The following is a 24,495-nucleotide window of genomic DNA, read 5'->3' on the forward strand; positions in this document are numbered from 1 at the left end:
ACTCCCTCTCTTTCCAGTCTCACTTCCTTCATGGGGCCCCTCTTGATCTCTCTCCTCTGAGAGTCCACAACTGTTATGACCAACAGCTGAGCCCTTTACTTTTAAGACATTTCTTGTTCTTGTGGGCTCATTTTGTCTGTTCAACTAGATTTCACAAAATCTCCAGGACAGCAGGATCTATCCCCTCTCACCTTACTTTTCTAACATGCAGGATTCAGCGAAGTGCCCAACACTCCCTGCAATAGAGGTGAGGGGCTGAAGAAATTAGCCCTTGATTTCATCATAAAGCCACTCTTCCAACTCTAGCCTGTGAATGCGTGAACTCGTGTGTGAGTGCATGTGTGTGCACCTATAGCAGCACTGTAAAGGAAAGAGTGAATCCCATCATGATATTTTAGAGCAGTACTTATCAACTTTGACACTGTTGACATTTGGGGCCAGATACTTCTTTGTTATGGTGCTGTCATGTGCATTATAGGATGTTTAGCTGCATCCCTGACTTTTACCAGCAGGATGCCAGGAGCTCCTTCACTTTGCCCCTCCCCCCCACCCCCTCTGAAAATGTCTCCAGACATTGGTAAATGTTCATTTGGGGCAAAACTGTCCTTAGTTGAGAATCACTGTTTTAGAGAACTCATGGCAATTCCAACTTTTTCTTGTTGGCTGGGCATGTCACTTTGACTCACTAAAAACTGAGTACAGTTGTATGCAGTTTGGCTCCTTCCTGGCTATGTCAACCTGGACTATTCACTCAATCTTACACTACCTCAATTTCCTCATCTGTAATATGGAGATGACAATAATTGTACCCCAGAATTATGGTGAGGATTACATAGGTGGGTAAAGCCCTTGGAATAGTGTCTGGTACACAGAAAGGCCTCGGTACACAGAAAGCCTCTCCTGGGCTGTGGAGGAGCACCTCCTCCTTGGTTACCTCAGTCTGTGATTCTCCCACTTTATTCACTACTGACTTACACTGGATGTGAGCTCTGGCCTTGCTGCTGGAAGCTTCTGCTGGGTCATCACAGTTGCCCTCCCTGATGCAACATCAGGATGTTGCCTTGGTGCTGAACCCGTCAACGCCTTGCCCAGAGAGTTCAGGCAAACTGTTTATGCATTTTCAATGAGTGCGTTTCACTCAAATTGAAAGCTAGTTCAGTTCCCCCCTAGAGCAGAGACCCTCCAAAGCCCAGCTCAGAGACTAGAGAAGTGAGCTTCAGGCAATTACATTCTTTTTCTCCATTATTGTTTTTGTTTCTCAGATGCATCAACTTGTCCAAACTCTATTAACACTTGCTATTTGCTGAAGCTTTTGTTTTCAAACATGTCAGCAAAGAGCAGGGCCCCAGACGAGGTATGAATCCATCCTAAAGATCACAGGGCACTTGATGGCTACAATCAAAATTGGCAACCAAGCTGGGTCAGCATCTCCTGAAGTAGTCTCAAGAAATTCAAGAAAGAGTTTAGCCAGAAGAAGGGGCATACTTGCCCTTCATGTTCACATCCCTTCAGTTCAACAAGTATTTATTAAAGCTCAGTAAATATTGATTGAACTTCTACTGTGGGCCTGGTGCTGTTCTCAGCACTGGAAATTCATTGGTAACAAGGCAGACTGTCTTCACCCTCATTGATGCTGGAAAAGAGAGGAAATGAACAAGTATAGTATATGTGTATATACTATATATATGTGCACTTATACACATATATATGTGTGTGTGTATATATATATATATACTAAGTATATATCCAGTACACACACACACACACACACACCTACATCTATACAGACATACACACAAACACACAATAATTTATAACATCAGAAATGGGCTAGTAAGGGAAGCAAGGACTTTGGACTCTGATCTGGGCTTGAATCCACTTTTTACCACTTTCTAGCTGTGTGGTCATGGGCAAGTTTCTTAATCTCTCTTTGAGTTTCTCATATGTTACATGAGGGTAATACCTTGGAGGAGTACTGTGAAGATGAAAGGAGGTGATATTCGTAGAATGCTAGGGATTTTATCTGTCTTATCTGTCACTGTCATCCCAGTACCCAGAATAGTAACTAGATGCACAAATGAATATCTATTGAAAATCAAATATGCTTCGTACATAATATATGCCCAATAAGCGTTTACCATTTTGGGGAGGGTGGCAAGCAGTGTGTACAGTAGTTAGACGGTAGACTTCTGGATCAATCAATTGACCTCTCTATCTAAGTTATGAGGTGGATAAGTTTTTTACCCTCCCTGTGTTTCAGTTTCCTCATCTATAAATCCAAGAGAAACATTGTACTTATCTTCTAACATTGCACAAACTCCAGAGACCCCACCCTAGTTGTTTCTATGAACTTTGTGCTATAACAGTGGTGTTTACTTTTTCCTTATTTCTCTCAATTTGGGTTCCTGATGAGCAGTGTATCTCAATATGTTTACATAGAATTGGTGGCTAATCAGTGGATTCTATTTCTAGGGTTGTTGGAAGTCTCACCTGTCTCAAAGTAGCTGCTTCCACTGGCTTGCCAACCTGGATTTCCAACATGAGAGTTCTCATTGGGTTTAATGAGCTCAGATAGCCTTAGTACTTTCAACATCCCTTTGGTCCTCAGCTATAAGTATTTTGGTCTGAGTGGATGTGTAGGTAACCAACTGCTGCCTTGGTTCCTGAGTATAGTATTTTGATACAGGGAGAGGTCAAATCCTTCATTGGGATGTGTCAATATTCTCTAGTGTTTGGAGACCTTATATGAAAGAGGAAGCTAGAACGTTTGTCTCTGGGAATCCTGCCACCTGCCACTTGTCTATCTTTCTTGGGTGGGCATGAATAGGGTGGAGCAGAATGATTTCAGTGATTTTTACTTATTTTTTGTCCTATATCTTCCTCATGTTTATCTGCCCCTTTCATCCGTTATTCAAAAGTTGACAGTGGTTAGGCCTACAGGGAATAGGGAAGAAGGTGATCTGTTTTTACACTGGTCAGAAATAACTCAAATGAGGATCATAGATAAGCAATCAAACTTCAGCAAACAGTGGCATTCTGGTTCAAAGTTTCCTGTTAGTCATTTAGAAAACTTAACAGAATTGGGTATTGGTATGCAAAGCCACTTCCTTTGTCAGTTATGTCTGCTTTTCCCCAAATGGAGCCTTAAGAACAGAGGCCCTTATGCAAAGGCAGAAATACATTTATAAATTAAACAGCAACATCAGTTACTTTCATTTTCATAAAATATGAATCTTTGGAATGAATATAGACCTTCATGTTGAATACTGGGCTTCAAGATCTGTCCAAGACATCTTCTTAAGTTGATTGATTGGAACTTTCTTACTTGACAGAGCTGGATGGAACAAGGAAGAGATTTCTAAGGAAAGATGGGGAGGAGACAGGGAACAAAACGCAGTCTTTCCCCACCTTCTAAATATCTGATGGACAGACCTAATTTGCTAGTGCTTCAGAGGCCAACTCATAGATGGTTTTCTTCTGTTAGAAACCTCAGTTGCGGGCGCCTGGGTGGCTCAGTTGGTTAAGCGACTGCCTTCGGCTCAGGTCATGATCCTGGAGTCCCGGGATCGAGTCCCGCATCGGGCTCCCTGCTCAGCAGGGAGCCCGCTTCTCCCTCTGACCCTCCCCCCTCTCATGTGCTCTCTGTCTCTCTCATTCTCTCTGTCTCAAATAAATAAATAAAATCTTTAAAAAAAAAAAAAAAGAAAGAAACCTCAGTTGCCTCCTTGGCCCTGTCCAGGCTTGTGACAGGCAGGTTCTTAGCCAAATTTCTGGGGTTGGAGGAAGCAGGGGGTGGAGAGTCTGAGTTAGGGCACCAGCAAGCTGGAGTGTGTCCAAATATCAGCAGCCTGTGTGGGGACAGGGTTTGAAATCAGGCCAAGTGTAAAGGGAATGAAGAAACATGCTCTGTTTATGCAGGAGAAGAGATTCTTGAGTCCCCTGAGGGCCTTCTCAAGGTTTGCTTTTGAACAAAGGATTAATTTTATTTAGTGTTGACCAAGTGTCATTTGTTGCAAACTGCAGGTAGGCAGATTTAAAGGTGACCTAAAGAAGAGCTCTGAAGGAGGTCTTCTGAATAGATTGCTTTAGGAGGTTTTATAATGCTAATAAAGAGAAAAATGACAACCATTTATTGAGGACTTACTATGGCCTGAGGCAAGTCAAGCCCTTTGTGTCTTAACCTCAGCTGAGCTTCTTAAGGACCCTGCAAATTAGGGACTATCATCTCCTCCATTCTATAGTTGTGGAAAATGAGGCTCAGGGAGGTGAAGTTGCTGCTCAGGCAGGCTTTCCACTGGCCCTTACAGTGATTTTTGTGGATTACAAAAAAACACCCCTCCCGTTCCCAGAGAAGGTGCAGGTCTTGCAAGTAGATCACAGGTTGGGTACTAGCCTCCAATGCTCTCTTGCCTGGGTAGCCTGGTGCAAGGCAAAGCCTGTATATCACATGCTATGGCTCTGGGCTTGAGGCCAGAGCCAACAAAGAGTTGAACTGGGCTCAGGAGCCACATCTCTCTGACTCCAGATAGACTCTTGGCGCCCAAGCTTTATCGTCTCTCAGGATGGAGACTTTGTTATGAATACCTACGAAGTCTAGTTGGTCTCTTGGTGAAAGGGCTGATTTGTATAGGTCTTTGGGCTAAATAGCCTGTAAGTTTCCTCCTTTTCCCTTAGAGAATGTGGCAAGACTGAAGCATGAAGCAGGGTCTGGTGAACACCTGAATAGTGCCATCTAGGTTTTGGGGAGGGGCGGGGTGGAGCGGGGTGGGGGCAACAGATATAGAGAATGAGCAAGGCATAGGGCTGGGTTTGAGTCCTGGCTCTGTGACTTACCACTAACAGGGTAAGGGAAGATTCTGGGTGAGCCACTCAAACCCTCTGAACCTTATTTCCCTCATCTATAAAATGGGGATAGTAGCTACCTCATGTAGTAGTTGTAAAGACAACATGAAAGGGCAAATGAAAATATGCTTCTCTGGGACACAGTGAAGCAACATTATAAATACCTCTTGTTTATGTTTGAGGACAGTTCTGATCTTCTTGAAGGCCCCTCTTCACTGATATGATTACTGCTTTCACTCCAACCATAAGTTTTGGTAGGTTGTGTTTTCATTTTAATTTGTCTCAAAATATTTTCTAATTTCCCTTATGAGTTCTTCTTTGATCCCTTGTTGCTTAAGAGTATGTTGTTTGCAGGGTGCCTGGGTGGCTCAGTCGGTTAAGCGTCTGACTCTTGATCTCAGCTCAGGTCTTGATCTCAGGGTCTAGTTTGAGCCCTGCATTGAGCTCTATGCTGGGCATGGAGCCTACTTAAGGAAAGAAAAAAGTGTATGTTGTTTACTTTACACATAGTTGTGAATTTTCCAGTTTTATTTCTGTTATTCATTTCTAGCTTTGTTCCTTTGTGGTTGGAAAAGTTATTTTGTATGATTTCAGTATTTTTCATGTATTGAGATATGTTTTGTGGCCTAACATATGGGCTATTCTAGAGAATGTTTTATATGCCCTTGAGAAGAATGTGCATTCCACTGCTGTAGGATGGAGTATCTTGTGTATGTCTGTTAGGTCTGGTTACTTATAGTGTGGTTCAGGTCCTCTATTTTCTTACTGATTTTATTTCTACTTGTTCTATCCATTATTGATAGTGGGATATTGAAGTCTCTGATTATTATTATAGAAGTGCCTAGTTCTCCTTTTAATTGTGTCAATGTTTGCTTCATACATTTTGGTGCTGTGTTATTAGGGATATATGTTCATAATTGTTATATGTTCTTGGTGTATTGACCCTTTTGCCAATATATAATGCTCTTTTTTGTCTCTTGTAACACTTTTGACTTAACGTCTGTTTTGTCTAATATTAGTATATCCACTATAGTGCTCTTTTTGTTACCATGTGCATGGAACATTTTTTCTTTCACTTTGAACTTGTGTCTTTGGATCTAAAGTGAGTCTTTTGTAGATAACATATGGTTGGATCATAGTGGGTTTTTTGGTTTTGGTGGTGGTGGTGTTTTATAATCCTTTCTGTCAATCTCTGCCTTTTGTCAGAAGGGTTTAATTCATTTACATTTGATGTAAACACCCATAAAGAAGGATTTACTTCTAATATTTTGCTATTTGTTTTCTATATATCTTACATGTTTTTCTGTTCCTCAATTCTTCATTACTACCTTTAATGTTTAATTGATTTTTTCCTAGTTTGCTGATTTGATTCCTTTCTCATTTACTTTTCTCTGTATTTTTTTGTTGTTGTTGTTGTTATTTTCTTAGGAATTAATCTGGGGTTCACAATTAACATCTTACAATAATAACAATATATTTTGAGTTAATACTAAGCTTCAATAGTATACAAAATATCTGCTTCTGTACAAATCTATCTCTCCCCGTTTGTTGTTATTGTCACACATTACATTTTTATACATGATGTATCTGTTATTGTAGATTTATAATTATTGTTTTATGCATTTGTCTTTCTAATTGTCTATTAGCAATGGGCCTCCCTTTCTGTTTATCTCTTAACTTATTCATTTTTGAAGGATAATTTTGTGAGAGAGAGAATGCTTGGTTGAGGTTTTTGTTTTTTCCTTTTAGCACTTAAATATGTCATCCCACTGCCTTCTAGCCTCTCTGGTTTCTGAAGAGAAATCATTTATTAATTTTATTGAGGAGTCTTTGTACACGATGAGTTGCTTCTCTCTTGCTGTTTTTAAGTTTCTTTCTTTGTCTTTGGTTTTTGACAGTTTGATAATTATGTCTCAATGTGGATATCTTTGTGTTTATTTTGCTCAGATCTCACTGAGCTTTTTGGGTTTGTAAATTCATGTCTTCCATCAGATGGAAGTTTCTGGCCATTATTTTTTCAAATATTCTTTCTGTTCCTTTATCTCTCTTTCCTCTAATTATGGAACTCCCCTTACGTGAAGTTGGTGCACTTGATAGTCCCACAGGTCACTTAGGTCTTGTTCATTTTTCTTTATTCGTTTTTCTTTTTGTTTTGCAGTCTGGCTGATCTCAACTGACCTACTTTCAAGGTTATTGATTCTTTCTTCTGACTGCTCAAGTCTGCTATTGAGTCTCTCTAATAAATTTTTCACATTTGTTATTGTACTTTTTACCTACAGAATTTCTGTTTTATTAGTTTGTCATTTCTATCTATTTAATAATATTCTCTGTATTATGAGATATTAATCTTTTGGTTTTACTTAGTTCTTTGCCCATAGTTTCCTTTAGCTAGTTCAGCATATTTAAGACAATCAATTTAAAATCTTTGTCTCAAATCCAATGTCTATCCTTCTGTGGGGAATTTCTATTATTTTCTTTTTGTTCTCTTATAAATGGGCCATCCTTTCTTGTTTGTTTGTTTGTTTGTTTTTATGCCTCATAATTTTGTGTTGAAAACTGGATATCTTGAATATTATAATGTGCTAACTCAGATATCAAATTCTCCTCTTTGCCAGGACTGGTTGTAGCTGCTTAGTATAGGCTGTAGTAGTTTGTCTGTCTAGTGACTTTTCTAAAGTATTTTTGTGAAGCCTGGTCACTTAAATCTCCAAATGCCTGGAGTTTAAAGAAAAAAATCTGGTGTTTGTAGCTGGACTCTATGTATGGATAGGGGCATACCTTTAACATGTAGCCAGACCACTTGCAACTCTGCCTTAACCTGCATTTCCTGCCATCATGGAGCTTGAAGGTCAATCAGAGTTGAGAGTTTAGGACTTCCTCCCATCCTTTCTTAGCATGTGTCCAGATCCATGCATAGCCTTCTAGATCCCCTGGTATACGTGGGTATTGTATAGTCAAGATCTATCCATGTTGTAGCAACTATCAGTACTTTGTTCCTTTTTGTGGCTGAAGAATATTCCATTGTATGGATAGACCATCTTTTGTTTATATGTATGCTAGCAGATGAAAGGCTGAAGGGTGTTAATTAAGCAGAGGAGTGATATAATCCCATTTCACTGACTATTGCTCTCGCTGCTGTGTGGAGATTGGATGGAAGGAGGTAGAGCACATGTGGAAAGGCCCATGAAAAGGCTATTGCTCTGTGTCTCTAATCCCAGTGGTCTCCAGACCAAATAGAGGCTTACTGCTGATGAATCATGTGACCAAACAGGGCAGAAGGTAGATTGAACTAAATAAGAGGAATCCTGAGTCTTCCTGGTAGTCTCACCATTGACTCAATTAATTTCCTCTCCTCTTGGTCCTCCAAAGCGTAAATAATAAATAATAATAAAGGACAAGCTCATAGCTCTAGTCCTTTAGGGAGCCCACAGACAGATCAAAAAACAGACAACTACAGTTTCTTGGAACAAGGTCCTCTCTGCTCCCTCTGGCTCTAGAAACCCACACAAAGGACGTGGAATATCATTTTCAAAACTGCCACTGAAATGGGGAGTAGAGAGTGGGACAGGAATAAGTTAAAATGCCACAAAGCTTTACCAGGCTTCAATTGCCTTTTTCTTGATTAAGCATTTGCTTGATTGCTATAAACTATTGACTGTTTTCCAGAGATCTGATAAAGTTGATTCTGAGAGCTTTTGCCAGATTTTTCATTGCTTCTTTAGAAGGACAGGCCCTTGGAGTTCCTTTCTCTGCCATTTTTGCTGAAGTCACCCAAAGAAGACTTTTTGAATGCATTTTGTTTTGTTGACATATAAGGAAACTGAGGACCAATGGGAGAGGGAGTGAATTGAGTTGCTACAGTTACTACCACATGGATGTATTTTGAGAACATTGTGCTAAGTGAAAGAAGCCAGTCACAAAAGACCACATATTATATGATGCTATGTATATGCAATGCCTGGAATAAGCATATCTGTAGAGAAAGAAAGTAGATTAGTGGCCACTTGGGGCTGGGGGAGCTTTGTGAGGTGATGAGATTGTTCTAAAATTAATCATGGTGATGTCTTCACAATTCTGTGAATAAATCATTGAATTATACACAATAATTAATAAATTGGCAAATTATATCTCAGTAAAGCTATTCCCAAATAAATAAATAAATAAAATCCTTCCAGCTTCCCATTCTCTTGGAATAAAGCCCGAATCCATCACATGGCTGTGTTTGACTTGGTCCCTACCTCTTCAGCCTCATCTTGCGTCACCTTCTCATCTTTTATCATACTCCATCCATAGCAGTTTCTTTTGATGGTCTCTGCATATGCCAAGTGTCTTTCTTCCTTAGGGCCTTTGTACCTACTGTTCCTTCTTCCTGAAATGCCCCTCCCTGTTGTCTCCATAGCTGACCTGCTCAAATACTTCATGTATCAGCTCAGGTAGGCCTTCCCTAAGTACCCCAACAAAAGTTGATGTGTCATAACTCTCTACCAGGCCCTATTGTTTTCTCTTTCACATGTCTCATATTTTGTACACTTATATTTATTTCTGTGTCCACCAAAAGAGCAAGATCAGTGCCTTGCATGTGCCTGGCACATCATACCCATTTACTGAATGTCTGCTGCATGAATGAATGATGACAACATTGTAGGATCATACTGTCCTCTTCCTTAAGAGTCTTTCCTTAAATAAAACTCCTGAGAGTCTTTCCTTAAATAAAACCACATGCATTGTACCCTATTCTGTTCTTGAAAACCTCCCAAGCTGGTGGTTCCATTCTAGCCTTTGGAAAGTAGGCTGCATCCCTAATCTGGATGAACAATGTGACCTGGTCCCCACTTAGTGAGTGATGCTGAACAGGGCCTGTGCCCTGCAACGATATGTCATGATCATGTGTTCTAAGGGGTTAGCAGAGGTTCTGACAGCACAAGGAGGGACTCTGAATGTTCATAGCCAACTACTGTTCCTCGGGGACTGATAATAGAAATGGGAAGACAGGGCACACCCTTGAATGTTAGGCTGTTGTCACCAGGAAGGAGTAACTGGGGAGCAGCAAGTAGCTCATCATAGTGGTTGAGAATGTGGAAATTAGATACTGATTTTCCTGTCACTTCCTGGCCTGAAGACTTTGACCAAGACTTAGCACCTTGGTTTTCCATCTGTAAAATGGGATCACAGTTTATACCTCACAGGGTTGCTGTTAGAATGGAATGAGATGTGCAGAGCACATGCCTGGTGCACTGGGAGAGGTCACCCTATGATAGATGATATCAATAACCTCCTTGTCATGCAGACTAGAGTGCAAGACCTGTGCTGGGAGGGGTCAGGTTTGGTTAATAAGTAGGGGCCTTTAGCAGCCAGGCTAGCCTTTCATTGACTCCTGTGGTAGGCAGTGGGTTTCTGCATTGGTCTTATTAACCCATGTAGGCTGCATGGGTGTCAGGTAAACTCAGGGACAGCAAGGAGGAGCAGTGATTCTCAGTATCCAGATGTCTCACCATGCTGCCCCTCTCTTGTTTCACAGCCATATACAACTTCCAGGGGAATGGAGCCCCCCAGCTCTCCCTGCAGATTGGTGATGTGGTGCGAATACAGGAGACCTGTGGAGGTGAGTCACGGATGCCTGGCCCCCTGGCTGATGGTGTTGGGACTCAGCAGGACACACCTAGCACCTCCAGCCCTCTCTTGGAACCTGCAAATGTGTGTGGTCTGTTATGCATTTTGATAATATTAGCAATTAGAATTTACTGAAAATAATGCTTTGTTATTTTAAGAATTTATGCTTAGTAGCAAAGGCCTGACTTGTGGGGTTTGATGTTTTTTGTGCTGTCCATTTATCACAGCCATGGGGCTATTTGGGCCTGTGACATCCACCTTCTTTCTAATAAGATTATTAAGGGAAATCAGCACTATTAGGGTTTTGAAGAGCTCAGTAAATTATACCCTTGATTCCAAAAGGACTGCTATGCACAACTGTGTGGTATGGGCACTGTACCTGGTCCTGGGAGCAGTGCTCACACCCTGCATCAAGCTGGGAACCCTGTCTTGGGCAAAGTGGCATCTCTTTCTTCCCACAGAGGTGCCATCCTCTTGTGAAGCCAAATGTCTATTGGGCTGTGTTCACCCATGGTGGTGGAGGTGGTAAGGGTGCTTTTTAAAATTTGCACAAAAGCTAATGGCCTTGGACCCATAAGTCAGGGCATTATAAATCAATATATCACCTATGTCACTGATAAAATTGATATTGGGAACATGGCTAGGGTATAAGAGCCAAATGAACTTGCCAATATGTCAGCCACAGTCAGGCAGGCTCTCCCAGTCCTCACTGGCAGAGCAGGGCCTCCGCCGGTCTCCCCCTCCCTGGGCCTGCCTCTACTCCTACTGTGTGGAGAGCATATGTCCTTCCTGTAGCTGGGCAGAGCAAGAAGCAAGAAAGAAATGAGTGGCTCAGTTGGTTAAGCATCTGCCTTTGCCTCTGGTCATGATCCCGGAGTTCCGGGATGGAGCCCCACATGGGGCTCCCTGCTCAGCGGGGAGTCTGCTTCTCCCTCTGCCCCTCACCCTGCTCATGCTCTCTCTCACTCTCTATGTCTCTCTCTCAAATAAATAAATAAAATTATATATATATATAAAGAAATGATTGGACTGAGCACCCAGGCATATCCCTCCCTCCGAGCTAATCCCTTAGATTAGAGAGCTCTTGTGCTGGGACAGGAGTGAGGGGTGGACAGGAAGCAGGCTTGTTGCTGTGAAGGAGGCCCCCTCCAGGGGAAATAACCAGCCAGAGGAAAGGAGGTTGCTTATAGAACTAGCCGTGTTTGGATTCTTACTACATACTGGGGGCACTATGCTAACTTCCTTATAACATGTTAGTCTGGGCACTCCTCATGGCAACCCACAGGACAGGTCTTATCCCCAGTGCTAGATCAGCTATGTGTAACTTCCAAGGCAATTCTGCAGATTGACGCACGCACATACACAAGCAGACACATACACACATGCAAACATAAACACACAGAGGCATGTGCGCATATATACACATATACAAACACATGTATACAAGCAGACACACACAATGCATGCAAACCAAAAAACAAACAAGCAGAAGAGCTTTTGTGGATTAGTGTCCTTGTTACTAACCTCTTCGGTTCTGGTTTTCCATTTTTAATTCTATTTTATTAGTTTTATTTTAATGTATCCTTGTAATAAGTAAAATAAGGCCACAATGCCTTTCTGGAAAGAGCTGGGCATATTAATTTAGTGAGTGATCGCCAATTTGTGAATACTTTGAAAATACATATTCAGTGTTCAGAAGTCTGTTAACAATGATTCTATTTATCTGAAGCATTGGTATACAAAACAGCGAATTGGTATACAAAACACTTATCATGCCTACACCCATATCTATATGGAGTTTTTTTTTAAATTTAATTTTATTATGTTATGTTAATCACCATACATTACATCATTAGTTTTTGATGTAGTGTTCCATGATTCATTGTTTGTGTATAACACCCAGTGCTCCATGCAGAACGTGCCCTCTTTAATACCCATCACCAGGCTTACCCATCCCCCCACCCCCCGCCCCTCTAGAACCCTCAGTTTGTTTCTCAGAGTCCATCGTCTCTCATGGTTCGTCTCCCCCTCTGATTTCCCACCCCCTTCATTATATGGAGTTTTAACTGAAATTTATGGACCCTAAGGTTTCCCTGAGGGCCTCGGACAGCTACAGGCTCTGAGATCAGGCCTGGTATTGTCTGCTTTGCAGATGGGGAGTTCTGCCTATGATTCTGATTGAAAACCTGTTACCATCAAATATAAAAAAGTGAAGGCCACAGTGTTAGTCAAAAATAAGTCAGGATGGTGTAACAAAAAGAACTTGGGTGTGCCCATGAAACCCTTTTGCAGAAACCTACTTGAAAAATAAAATCCAGCCAATTGAGAGATGAGTCAAAATTTAAAAATACAGGAATTAAAAAGCTGTGATAAAAAGAAATAGTGGTGGGCGCCTGGGTGGCTCAGTTGGTTAAGCGACTGCCTTCGGCTCAGGTCATGATCCTGGAGTCCCGGGATCAAGTCCCGCATCGGGCTCCCTGCTCAGCAGGGAGTCTGCTTCTCCCTCTGACCTTCCCCCCCTCTCATGTGCTCTCTCTCTCAAATAAATAAATAAAATCTTTAAAAAAAAAAAAAAAAGAAAGAAATAGTGGTAAGCATTGAGTCCAAATGAATCAATTTATAGAGATTGATATTAAAAGTCACAATATTGGGGCGCCTGGGTGGCTCAGTTGGTTGAGCGACTGCCTTCGGCTCAGGTCATGATCCTGGAGTCGCGGGATCGAGTCCTGCGTCGGGCTCCCTGCTCAGCGGGGAGTCTGCTTCTCCCTCTGACCCTCCTCCTTCTCATGCTCTCTGTCTTTCATTCTCTCTCTCTCAAATAAATAAATAAAATCTTTAAAAAAAAAATTTAAAAAAAAGTCACAATATTTATGACTACCAAAAAATGTTATTGTTAGGAAAGTGGACAATAAAGAGAAAACACATAAAATTGAGAAGTGAGGAGTAGAAGGGAATAGATTAACTTTATGATGTTATCATAATAGAGAGTTGGTCAATATCAATTAGAAATAAAATATTACAATTAAAAAATCATAATCACTTCAATCTTTTAATGCTTTTCATAACTATTTTTATTTTAAAGGAGTTTTTAGGAAATCTTTTTTATAAAAAAGAAACATTTATCTTATTTTATTTTTAAGTTTTTATTTACATTATAGTTAACATACATACAATATTAGTCTCAGGTATACAATATAGTGATTCAACATATCCATAAAACACCCTGTGTTCATTGTAATAAGTGCACTCCTTAATCCCCATTACCTATTTCACCCATCCCCCTATCCACCTCCCCTCTGGTGACCATCAGTTTGTTCTCTAGAGTGAAGAGTCTGTTTCTTGGTTTGTCTCTCTCTCTGTTTTTTCCCTTTGCTCGTTTGTTTTGTTTCTTAAATTCCACATGAGTGAAATCATATGGTATTTGTCTTTCTCTCACTGACTTACTTCCCTTAACATAATGTTCTCTGGTTCCATTCATGTCTTTGCAAATGGCATGATTTCATTCTTTTTATGGTGGAGTAATATTCTATTACATATATATATGTATATATATACCACATCTTCTTTATCCATTTATCCATTGTTGGACACTTGGGCTATTTCCATAATTTGGCTATTGTAGATAATGCTGTTGTAAACATCAGGGTGCATGTATCCCTTTGAATTAGCATTTTTGTATTCTTTGAGTAAATACCTAGTAGTTCAATTGCTGAATCACAGGGTAGTTCTATTTTTAACTTTTTGAGGAACCTCCATACTGTTCTCCAGTATGGCTGTACCACCAGTCTGTGTTCCCACCAGCAGAGCACGAGGGTTCCCCTAAGAAGAAATATTTAATCAAAGTTTCAACATTTCCTTCAATTTCACTTCTTTTCCTTCTATCAAATACAAATAAGATTAAGTTTGGTATTTGAGATTGTTATTTATGCCGTGTCTTTATGCTGATTTTTATAAGAGTATTTTAAAAATCATATTTTATCTTTTTATCCATCTGCCATCCTGTGTATATAAATATAAATGAAAAGTTGACTAAGATGATATTTAATAGTATTTTCCTTTTTCTGGGTAATAGGATTCAGGATAATTCTTTTAGCTCTTATATTTATACTTTTCTGCTTACTTTAAATTTTTTGTAACAGTCCATGTCAATTTTAGACAAAAAAAAATAATATAGTCTTGAAGATTTGAAGCACCTATCTCCAGATATTAGCAATGATTAATTCTAGGTGGTAGGAATATGAGTAGTTGTTATCTTATTCTTTGTACTTTTCAATAGTTTTTAAAGATTTTATTTATTTATTTATTTGAGAGAGAGAGAGCGTGAGCAGGGGGAGGGGCAGAGGGAGAAGCAAACTCCCCACTGAGCAGGAAGATAGACATGGGGCTCCAACCCAGGACCCTGGGATCATGACCTGAGCCGAAGGCAGATGCTTAACTGACTGAGCCACCCGGGTGCCCCCAGTAGTTTTTAAATCCTCCCCACAAACAAACGAACAAACAAACCAAAAAAGGAGTGGAAAGACCATGGACTTTTGAATCAGAAAGTTATTCTCTGCTCCACTACCCACTAGCTGGGTAGGTAGGCTTCAGTTCTCTCACCTGTGAAATGGGTTACCATTGCCTGTTCTTGGGCTTGTTATGAGGATAGTGTGAGAGAAAGTAAAGAAGCTGTCTAGCACCATGCCTAACTCTTAGGTGCTCTGTGTTGGCTAATTCCATTCTTCCCCCCATTATATAGAGCTACATGGAGACTGGCAGGTATGTATCTTTATAATATGGCCCAGAGAACTTGGAAGCTGGCCCTCTGATTGCCTGGAATGGGTGAGGCCAGCCCTTCCTTGCCTATACTAAATTTATTCATCTGGATGAATGAGGAAGGCAACACCTCACCTGGAACATTAGACATGAACGAATTTCCTTTCACTAGAGCTCATTTTAGTTAACTTTTTATTATAAAGATAATATTTTGTTGTGTTGAAAACTCAAATAGTTCAGAAGGATACCTGTTGTTACTAAGCCTTAGATATCCTAATGCTTATTTTTTGGTCCATAGTACATCTCTCAGGCTGCCTCTTTTACCCAGAGCCTGAATAAACATTCTATGTTCTGATTTTAGATGTGCAAAATACATGTTTATTGAGCAGTCAGAACTCCTCATGGGGAGATAAACATAAAAAAATCAGTGTGATTTTTCTTCAATCACTTTCTTCAGTCACATTTGGTTGACATCTTTCCTGATATTTAATGACATTTCACAAGAAGACTTCAATCCTATATCCAGTTTAATGCCACCCTTCTTTCTCCATTTTAAACAAGGTTGGGGTGGGTAGGAGTTTGGGGTGCTTTCTTTCCAATTCTCTGTGTTCCTTGATCAAATAAGCCCAAAGATCAGCCAGTGCCCTGTATGAATAGTCTTGTAGCTAGGGAATGAGATGCCACATGTCCCTAGGAGTAAATCTCCTGGACCACACCCCCATGTTTCGATTTGGCTTAGGGGTGGGGAAGCTATACCAAGCACTCCTAAGGCAGCAACTACCACCTCCAAAGACCCCTCTGTTTCTTTGTCTCTCTCTCTCTCTCTTCTAATTACATAGACTGTGGTAGCGGGATGGTCTTCGGGGGTAGCCCTGCTTGTTTAGACTCTTCTTTGTAAGCCCTTCAGAGGGAATGTCTGCTCCACCTTCAATTATTTGCTTCCCTTCTGGAACAACAGGGAAAATTCCAGTCCATCTACAGATATATACACCTGTCTGGATCATGGGGGCTTACTGTTAGTAGGAAGACAATGGGGTTTCTGTACAGTGGTTCCCAAAGAGCTTTTGAATTGTGTTTACTAGTAAAATGAAACAAAGGGAAGGTATGAAGGAGGAGTCTGACCATAGAAGCTTATGCTTTTTAAAGTAAGGCATAGCTTTTGTTGTTTCCTAGAAATGGGACCACACCATACATACCATTCTGAGAGTTGCTTTTCTCAAAGATATCTGGAGCTCTTTCCAAGTTTCTAAGTGCATTACCTCATTCTTGGTTCAGCTGCAAAGAGCTCTGCAAGGAGAATTTTGGATCTACTGCTTGCTGAGTAGGGTATACTCAGAGCCATGTAGCAGCTTCTGGACCAACAACTCCATCAAGTGATCTAAGTTCTTTGCTTTTAGGGTAAGAGAGTGTCATTATGAGCACTTGACAGGGTGTCTTTTTAAAGTGTACTTTGCAGGGAGATGGCCCTTTGGGTCTGCTTTAGAGATAGGTCATGTGAAAGTTAAGTTTTCTTCTCTTCTGAATGAGGAGGCCAAATCATCAGTAAACTACATTTTGTTAAATTTGAAACATGTTTCATTTACTTTGTTGTTATGGAAATATGTTGAAATGACTGAAAAAAATCACTGGAAAAAGCGATAGTATTCAAAATCTGTGGGTTCAGGAAATAAAATAGAAAATATGCACAACTTTCTTGGTTGTTGTTGTTTTTGTTGATGATGATGATAATTGTTGATTTTTAAAAGAGAGAATGTACAACACTTAGCGTACAGCTTTGCATACATTAGGTAATCAGTAAATGGTAGCTACCAATATTCCAAAGATGTTTTTTATCTAGTTGGTGGCATGGGGTAGAACTGCAAACAAAGGAGTTGTTATAATGCAAGGCTGTGGAGTGTCATCTCTGTGGGGTTAGATGCTTGGATTTAAATCTTAGTTACATCACCCACTAGCTGTGTGACCATGAGCAAGTTGCTTAATCATTCCATGCCTCTCTATTTTCATTTGCAGAACTGAGGCAATAATAGTATCTACATTAGAGGATTGTTGTGAAGATTAATTTATAATTTGAAAGAAACAAAACAAAAACTTTACCAGAATTCTTGACACACAGCAAGAACTCAGAAAGGATAAGTGCTATTGTTAATGGTTAATTATTACCAGTAGTTATGGACAAATTATTAGAGGAGTGTAAACATAGAATGTGATGCTTCATGAAGTTTCCAGCACTGGAAGTATTCAGCTGGAAAGTAGCTTAGTGAGATCGTGGGGATTCAGATATTGGGGGAAGGAAATATTAGGAAAGGACCATGCTCCTTCCTCCATTAGACAGGAAACACAGTATGATGGCTGCTTACATTGAAATCCTGACGCTGTTACTTATTAGCTGTGTAACCCTGGGAAAGTTACTTAACTTCTCTCTGCCTCAGGTAGGCCACTTTTGCAAAATGGGATAATTACAGTTCCTACCTCCTAGTTTGTACAAGGATTAAAAGACTTCATATATGATGAGTGCCTAGAATGGTACTTTATTCCAAACCTGAGATTCTTTCTCTATGAAATCCATTCATTTCTCTCTGTTTTTTTTTTTTTTTTCCCTCTCCTTCCTTTTCTCCTTTTCTCCTTCCTTTCTCTCTGTTTCTCAAAATAGGAGCCACTGTGGGCCTCTGTTGCTTTAGAATTTTCTTTAGGACCTGACCTTCAAGCTGGCTCTTGACTATGAAGGGTGACTTTGCATTTTAACTTGTTTGTTTGGGGGTTTGCACGTATGTTTGTTGAGAACGTGTTTCGACAACAATCTGTCAGCCCAGTAATGAGGGTTTGCTAATGAGGCTCCTGACAGACACTTTTTATTTACAAAGATGACAAATGCCACTACTTGGCTGTGCTTGAATCATTCCAAAGGCCAGTGGACTCATTATAGCCATCAATACTTGTTACACTGAGGCTCATTTTGTTCGAGGACTGTGTATAATTTGGACTTCTGTTAATTGAATCATTTTTGATGTTCTTGCAAAGGGAAGAACCTTTTAAAATTCCTGTCCTTTTACCCATCTCTGAACTTACCTGTTTTGTAATGACTAACTTTTGCAAATCACATATTAGACACCATTTGCTGCTGTTAAAACTGCGGGTATTATTTTAGGATGTTTGCCGGACTCCCTTAGCCTTTCTATGTCTGTAAGGCGGAGGTTGAAACATGCACATGAACACAGGACCCAGGCAGGTAATGGAAATAAGTGAAGGGCTGGGTGGAGGCTGGTGAGTTGGAGGCACCTGCCCTGTCTGATGGGACCAGCTGCCCTTCACCATAAGCCAACTGTGACCACCATCCCCAGGCCTCCTATTTTTTCAAAAGGAGGAAATTCACATTGGTATGTGAAATCCCTGTCTTTTTAGATGCTTTTTGGAGATGTTGGCAATGAATTCAACAGAATGTTGAAGCCTAGTGGCTTCCAGACTTGTATCTGTACCTAAGGTCTGAAGCACTTTGCAGTAGTTTCTTTGCTAGTTAAAAACAAACAGAACAACAACAACAACAACAACAAAAACAACAAAACCAGCAATAAACTTGTAGGAATAGATAAGAGACCTGTTTATTTTCTCTTTGCAGATTGGTATAGGGGATACCTCCTAAAGCACAAAATGTTACAGGTAAGGCCAATCTGTTTTTATTTGAAACAATGTTAGATGTCTTTACATGAGGCTTCAATCCCTTTGGGCAATTATCTCCCACTATAGCTCCCCAGCATTTTTGTCTCATTTCTCCTTCCTTGTGTCCTGTGCTTTCCCACCTCTACACGTTGGCCCTTGCTGTGCCTCAACTCCCTTCCCCGTTAAGGCTAACCTCTGGAGCTCGACTCTTCCTGATATGCCAATTACATATGATTTCTCCCTTCCTTGACTCCCCATGGAATTGTGCATGTTTTATTTGCAATTTATCTTCTGCTGCCTTTCTCTAGAGTTGTGTGGGGGCATTCGACATTGCCTCACCTCATGGAGACAAGTCCAGTCTCTGCCCTTGGGGAGTTCACTTGTTCCAACTCCATATTACACCATGGTCTCCATGAGAGCAGCCACCTGCTTTACTGGTCTTATTGCTCACGGTGTCTAGTGCAGAAGCGGATGTCTCCAGTGTGCACCCTGGTTAATTTATGAAGGATTTCCAAGTAATTGATAAGCTTCTCTTGTTAACTGAGCCAAGCTTAGGGGGCAAGGAAATAAGACACTTCTTCCTTCCTCCCTGACATGTTGATTAGGAGGCATGATCCTACTCTGCTCTCCAAAGAACAATAAAATAAATCCAGGGGAAAATAAGTCTCATATCAAGATAGCCCATATGCAACCAAGGATGCTGTTTTGCTTTAGGACCTGATGTTCCAGCTATGACTGAAGGGTGACTGCTTTCCTGGCCTTGGGCAGGACAGGGGAGAGACAGAGCACCTTGTCTCACTTAGAGTGAGTCTTTTATGCTCTCCTGTCTTGTCCATCTGGAAGGATGAGTGTCCACAATGGGACTGGAGCATCCTTGGGAATCTAGGGTTATTACGGGATCTAGAACAACCAGTGGAGAGCTGGTGAGAAGTAGAAATAAGAGAATGAATTATTCCTGTAAAGTTTGAGGGTTTTACCAGTCCATGTTTTTTGGGAAAAACCATGACGGCCTGGGTTCAGTTATTTCTGTAAGGATATGTCATTTTATTTTATTCTATCTTATTTTATTCCCAACAGGGCATTTTCCCTAAATCCTTTATCCACATCAAGGAAGTGACAGTGGAGAAAAGAAGGTATTTGTCATTCTTCACCAGACCTGACCCTCCCACAGCTCACAGATGTCTCTGTCCTATCTGCTTTGAAAGCCTGACTTGGCAGATGTGAATCAGCTGATCCCCCTTCTCCGTGCCCATGTTTATTTGTGTGTCCCCTTTTCCTCATGCAATGGGATATCTAATCCACATTGATTCCATTCAGATCTGATTCTGAGGGGGTATTAGGAAGTTTGGAGAATCAAACTTTTCACCGGGCAGCTGCCCTTGAACTATATTAAAGTCGATTAATCCTGAATAATGAGCTGAAGGGCCCACCCCAGTGAAGGAGGACATTAAAAAGGAAGTTCTTTGCATTTGCATAATGTAATTGGTGTGGCTATTGGAGGCGTTTAGTCTCCTGCCAGCAAGGCCCCTCTCAGCAGCTGCAACTTAATGCAAATTTGCCAACATTTTATCTTGTTAGCACCTGGGTCTCAATTTCACACAATTTTGTCTCCCACCTTAAATAGAAATATCGAGAACATCATTCCTGCAGAAATTCCTCTGGCACAAGAAGTGACGACGACACTTTGGGAATGGGGCAGCATCTGGAAACAGCTCTACGTGGTGAGACCCAGAACCCCGCTCCCTGGGATGGACGCTTCCTGAGGTCTTTGCTTTGGTTCAGATTTGGAATTTAGCCATTAGCAGGGCAGGCCAAGGTAGTTCCCGTGACATAGTAGGACAAACAGTATGAGTACATCGAGGTCCAGAGAAGTTAGGTAACTTTCTCAAAGCCACACAGTGAGCTTGTGACCCAGCCATAATACATGGGGGTCTGATGTGATCCTTTGGTTTTAAAACGAGTGCAAAAATTTTTGTTAAAAAAATAAAGCTTCCTGTCATGAGACTCCACATTATAATAAACCCTGGGGATTTTGATTTGGTAGTCTGCTGACAATACCTGGAAAAACACCGTTCTAATATATTAATTAACTTAATTAACTAATTAATGGCTATTGTCCTTAGGTCTATGAGGAAGCTTTGACCCTGGAAAAACAAAGAGCACATTTTGTATGTGTTTTCCCTGTACTGAAGCAAATCTAATTTTAAATCCTCCTTTGATGATTCTAAAGCTCCTAATGAAAACAATTAGCTAAGAAAACCATTAAGCTGAGAGTGAAAATGTCAACCAAGTCTTACTACATCTCTGTTACAGCACTGTGCACACCTGCTGGTGTACACACGCTATTTGTAGACTTAAATTTTATGGTCATAAATGTCGACTCCCATGTGGATACCTCATAATATATGGTAATTGGCACATCTAATTCTATAAAAGTTTCCCAAAAGTTGTTAGGAAAGTTTCGGGGGAAAATGGTAACTTGAAGCTCAAGTGGTTTAAGTATTCATCTCTATTACCCCCTTTTTTTTTTAAAGATTTTATTTATTTATTTGACAGAGAGACACAGCAAGAGAGGGAACACAAGCAGGGGGAGTGGGAGAGGGAGAAGCCGGCTTCCCACTGAGCAGGGAGCCTGATGCGGGGCTCCATCCCAGGATCCTGGAATCATGACCTGAGCCGAAGGCAGACGCTTAACGACTGAGCCACCCAGGCGCCCCTCCACTACCCCTTTTTAAACGTCACATACACCTACACCGTGGAAGCTTGGTGTTTTCCCTTAAGAAATCTTTGAATATCAAGTCCATCATGCCCTTTACCTTAGTAAAGAGAACTTTCAACCTCTGGTATTCCAGTATCACCTTCATGATTCTTGCCATGTCTGCATGCCACCTGTATTATATTTACTTAATACCTAAATTGGCTCCCTTTTTAGTAAACTTAAGTAATTCACGTAAGGAATTTTACAGCATGCCATGTCATTCCAACAACGATTTCCAATTCTCCAACACTATAATTCAATTCAATTCTAATGCTGACTCCCCAGAGTCAGTTTCAGATTCCATAAGTTTAAGAACTCAAAACTACAAGATTGACCTCACTTCAGATGCCAGTTGCAAGTCTTGGGTCCCCAGGCTACCCGCACTTCTGTCCAAACTTAGTACAAATTCAGGGGTTCATCATTCCTCTCCACCTCCACCTCGGGTCTCCTAATTCCTTAGATCAATTCACAGAGCTCTGGAAAGAGCTATACTTATGATCACTGTTTTAGTATAAAGGCTACAATGCAGGGGTGCCTCAGTGGCTCAGTCAGTTAAGTGACTGCTTTCGGCTCAGGTCATGATCTCAGAGTCCTGGGATGGAAACTCATGTCTGGCTCCCCACTCAGTGGGGAGTCTGCTTCTCCCTCTTCCTCTGCCTTTCCCCCTGCTCATGCTCTCTCTCTTTCAAGTAAATAAATAAAATCTTTAAAAAAAAAAAGTGTTTAGGGGCACCTGAGTGGCTCAGTCATTAAGCGTCTGCCTTCGGCTCAGGTCATGATCCCAGAGTCCTGGGATCGAGCCCCGCATCAGGCTCCCTGCTCGGCGGGAAGCCTGCTTCTCCCTCTCCCACTCCCCCTGCTTGTGTTCCCTCTCTCATTGTGTCTTTCTGTCAAATAAATAAAATCTTAAAAAATAAAAATAAAAAAAGTGTTAAAAAAAAAAGACTACGATGCAGGAACAGCCAAATGGAAGAGATACACAGGTAAGGGAAGTAGGGTGGGGTTGAGCACAGAGCTTCCATGCCTTCTCTCGGCATGCCGCTTTCCCTGCACATAGATATGTTCACTATCTGGGAACCTCCTTGAACCTTGTTGATTGAAAGTTTTAATCAAAGTTTCATTACATAGGCATGATTGATGAAATCTTTGGACATTGGTGATTGAACTCCATCCCCAGCCTCTCTCCCTTCCTCGAAGGGGAAGGGGGTGATTGAACTCCATCCCCAGCCTCTCTCCCTTCCTCGAAGGGGAAGGGGGATGGGAGTGGGGCTGAAAGTTCCAACTCTCTAATCACATGGTAGATTCCTCTGGCATCCAGCTTCCCATCCAGAAGCTGTGGAGGGGGCCACCAAGAGTCATGTCATTAGCATAAACTCAGGTATGGTCAAAAGGAGCCCATTATGAATAAGAGAAAAGAGGCTCTTATCACTCAGGAAATTTCAAGGGCTTTAGGAGCTGTGTGCCAAGAACTGGGGACAAAGGACAAATACATATGTGTGTGTGTGTGTGTATGTGTGTGTGTGTGTATATATGCTTTCCCAAATGGAAAGCCAAAAGTGCTTGGCATGATTAGAAGAAGATTATTCAAATAAAAACAATGAAAACAAGGCAATGTTATTAAATGCTTGCTATAGTACCTGTCAAAAGCTCTGAGCTCAAGACCTCTCTCTCTTTGTTAAAAAAAGGAATTGACAAACGTGAAAGAGGGGTTAAAGACATATTACCATGAAGGGTGCCTGGGTGGCTCAGTCGTTAAGCATCTGTCTTCAGCTCAGGTCATGATCCCAGGGTCCTGGGATTGAGCCCTGCATCGGGCTCCCTGCTCAGCCAGGAGCCTGCTTCTCCCTCTTCCACTCCCCCTGTTTGTGTTCCCTCTCTCGCTGTGTCTCTCTCTGTCAAATAAATAAATAAATAAAATCTTTAAAAAAAAGACATATTACCATGAAACTGCACCTTTCTCCTTCCTTTCTACAAGGATGGAAGGAGAATCACCATATGGGTCTGTGTTATTTAACATTGGGTCTTTGTATCACCAAAGCCATTGTGTCCCACAGGTTGTACACGTCACATGTGGGGGAATGCTGCCCTAGAAATAGGCCTTTATCACCAGAAAAATGGTCCTGGTTCCCAGCCTTAAAGAGCTTGAGCTCTGGGACCTGCGTTACAGCAGATATTCATGGCATTTCTGCTCAATGAGTATCTTTTCTGATGGCAGTCCAGAGATCACACTTTCTTTAGCCAAGAAGCGATTAGGATTATCACTTTCATTTCTGGAAGTCTCTGTGGCCCAGCGGGAGGAAATATGTGGATGATGGAGACTACCGCCCAATCCATTGATAGCTGGGTAGGGGCCAGGAGAGATGTCCATGTCATGGCCCCTGAACATGCTTGACTGATTTTGACACAGTTTGCCACATAGATGCCAACACACCCTCGGTCCATGTGACTGTGCACTGTTTCCTGTCTTGTAGGCCAGCAAAAAGGAACGGTTCATGCAGGTGCAGTCCATGATGTATGACCTGATGGAGTGGCGGTCCCAGCTCCTCTCAGGAACTCTGCCCAAGGATGAGCTGAAGGAACTGAAGCAGAAAGTCACATCTAAAATTGACTATGGCAACAAGTAAGTCTCTCTTTTCTCAGAAAAAATGCTCTCTTCTCCTATCTACCCCCCTTCTTCCCTGTCGCCCTCCAGAGAAACTTGGTTTCATTTTTAGATGCGTTGTTTGCCACTTTCTATTTGAGAGAAGGCTGTTACCAACTCAGTGCTTTGTGTGCCTTTCTTATCACCCCTGTGGGACCTAGGGACATGCAAGCAGAGAGAGGGCTTGCTTATGCAGTGCTTATTACTGGGCTGAGAGATTTAGGACACTCATTTA

General features: G+C 41.3%; 1 protein-coding gene across 1 annotated transcript in view; it reads left to right on the plus strand.

The window, feature by feature from the left end:
- The window catches only part of DOCK2 (dedicator of cytokinesis 2), a 386,690-nt gene that overhangs the window by 10,743 nt on the left and 351,452 nt on the right, over positions 1-24,495 (plus strand). The window contains exons 2-6 of the mRNA XM_081825805.1: positions 10,361-10,444; positions 18,821-18,861; positions 19,939-19,994; positions 20,486-20,582; positions 24,091-24,239. Coding sequence (XP_081681931.1) covers positions 10,361-10,444; positions 18,821-18,861; positions 19,939-19,994; positions 20,486-20,582; positions 24,091-24,239 — 427 coding nt within the window. The remainder of the gene's footprint in view (positions 1-10,360; positions 10,445-18,820; positions 18,862-19,938; positions 19,995-20,485; positions 20,583-24,090; positions 24,240-24,495) is intronic.

The sequence above is a fragment of the Leptonychotes weddellii genome, chromosome 7 (genome assembly GCF_054177405.1).
Source record: "Leptonychotes weddellii isolate Sample4059 chromosome 7, ASM5417740v2, whole genome shotgun sequence".
Taxonomy (NCBI): Eukaryota; Metazoa; Chordata; class Mammalia; order Carnivora; family Phocidae; genus Leptonychotes; species Leptonychotes weddellii.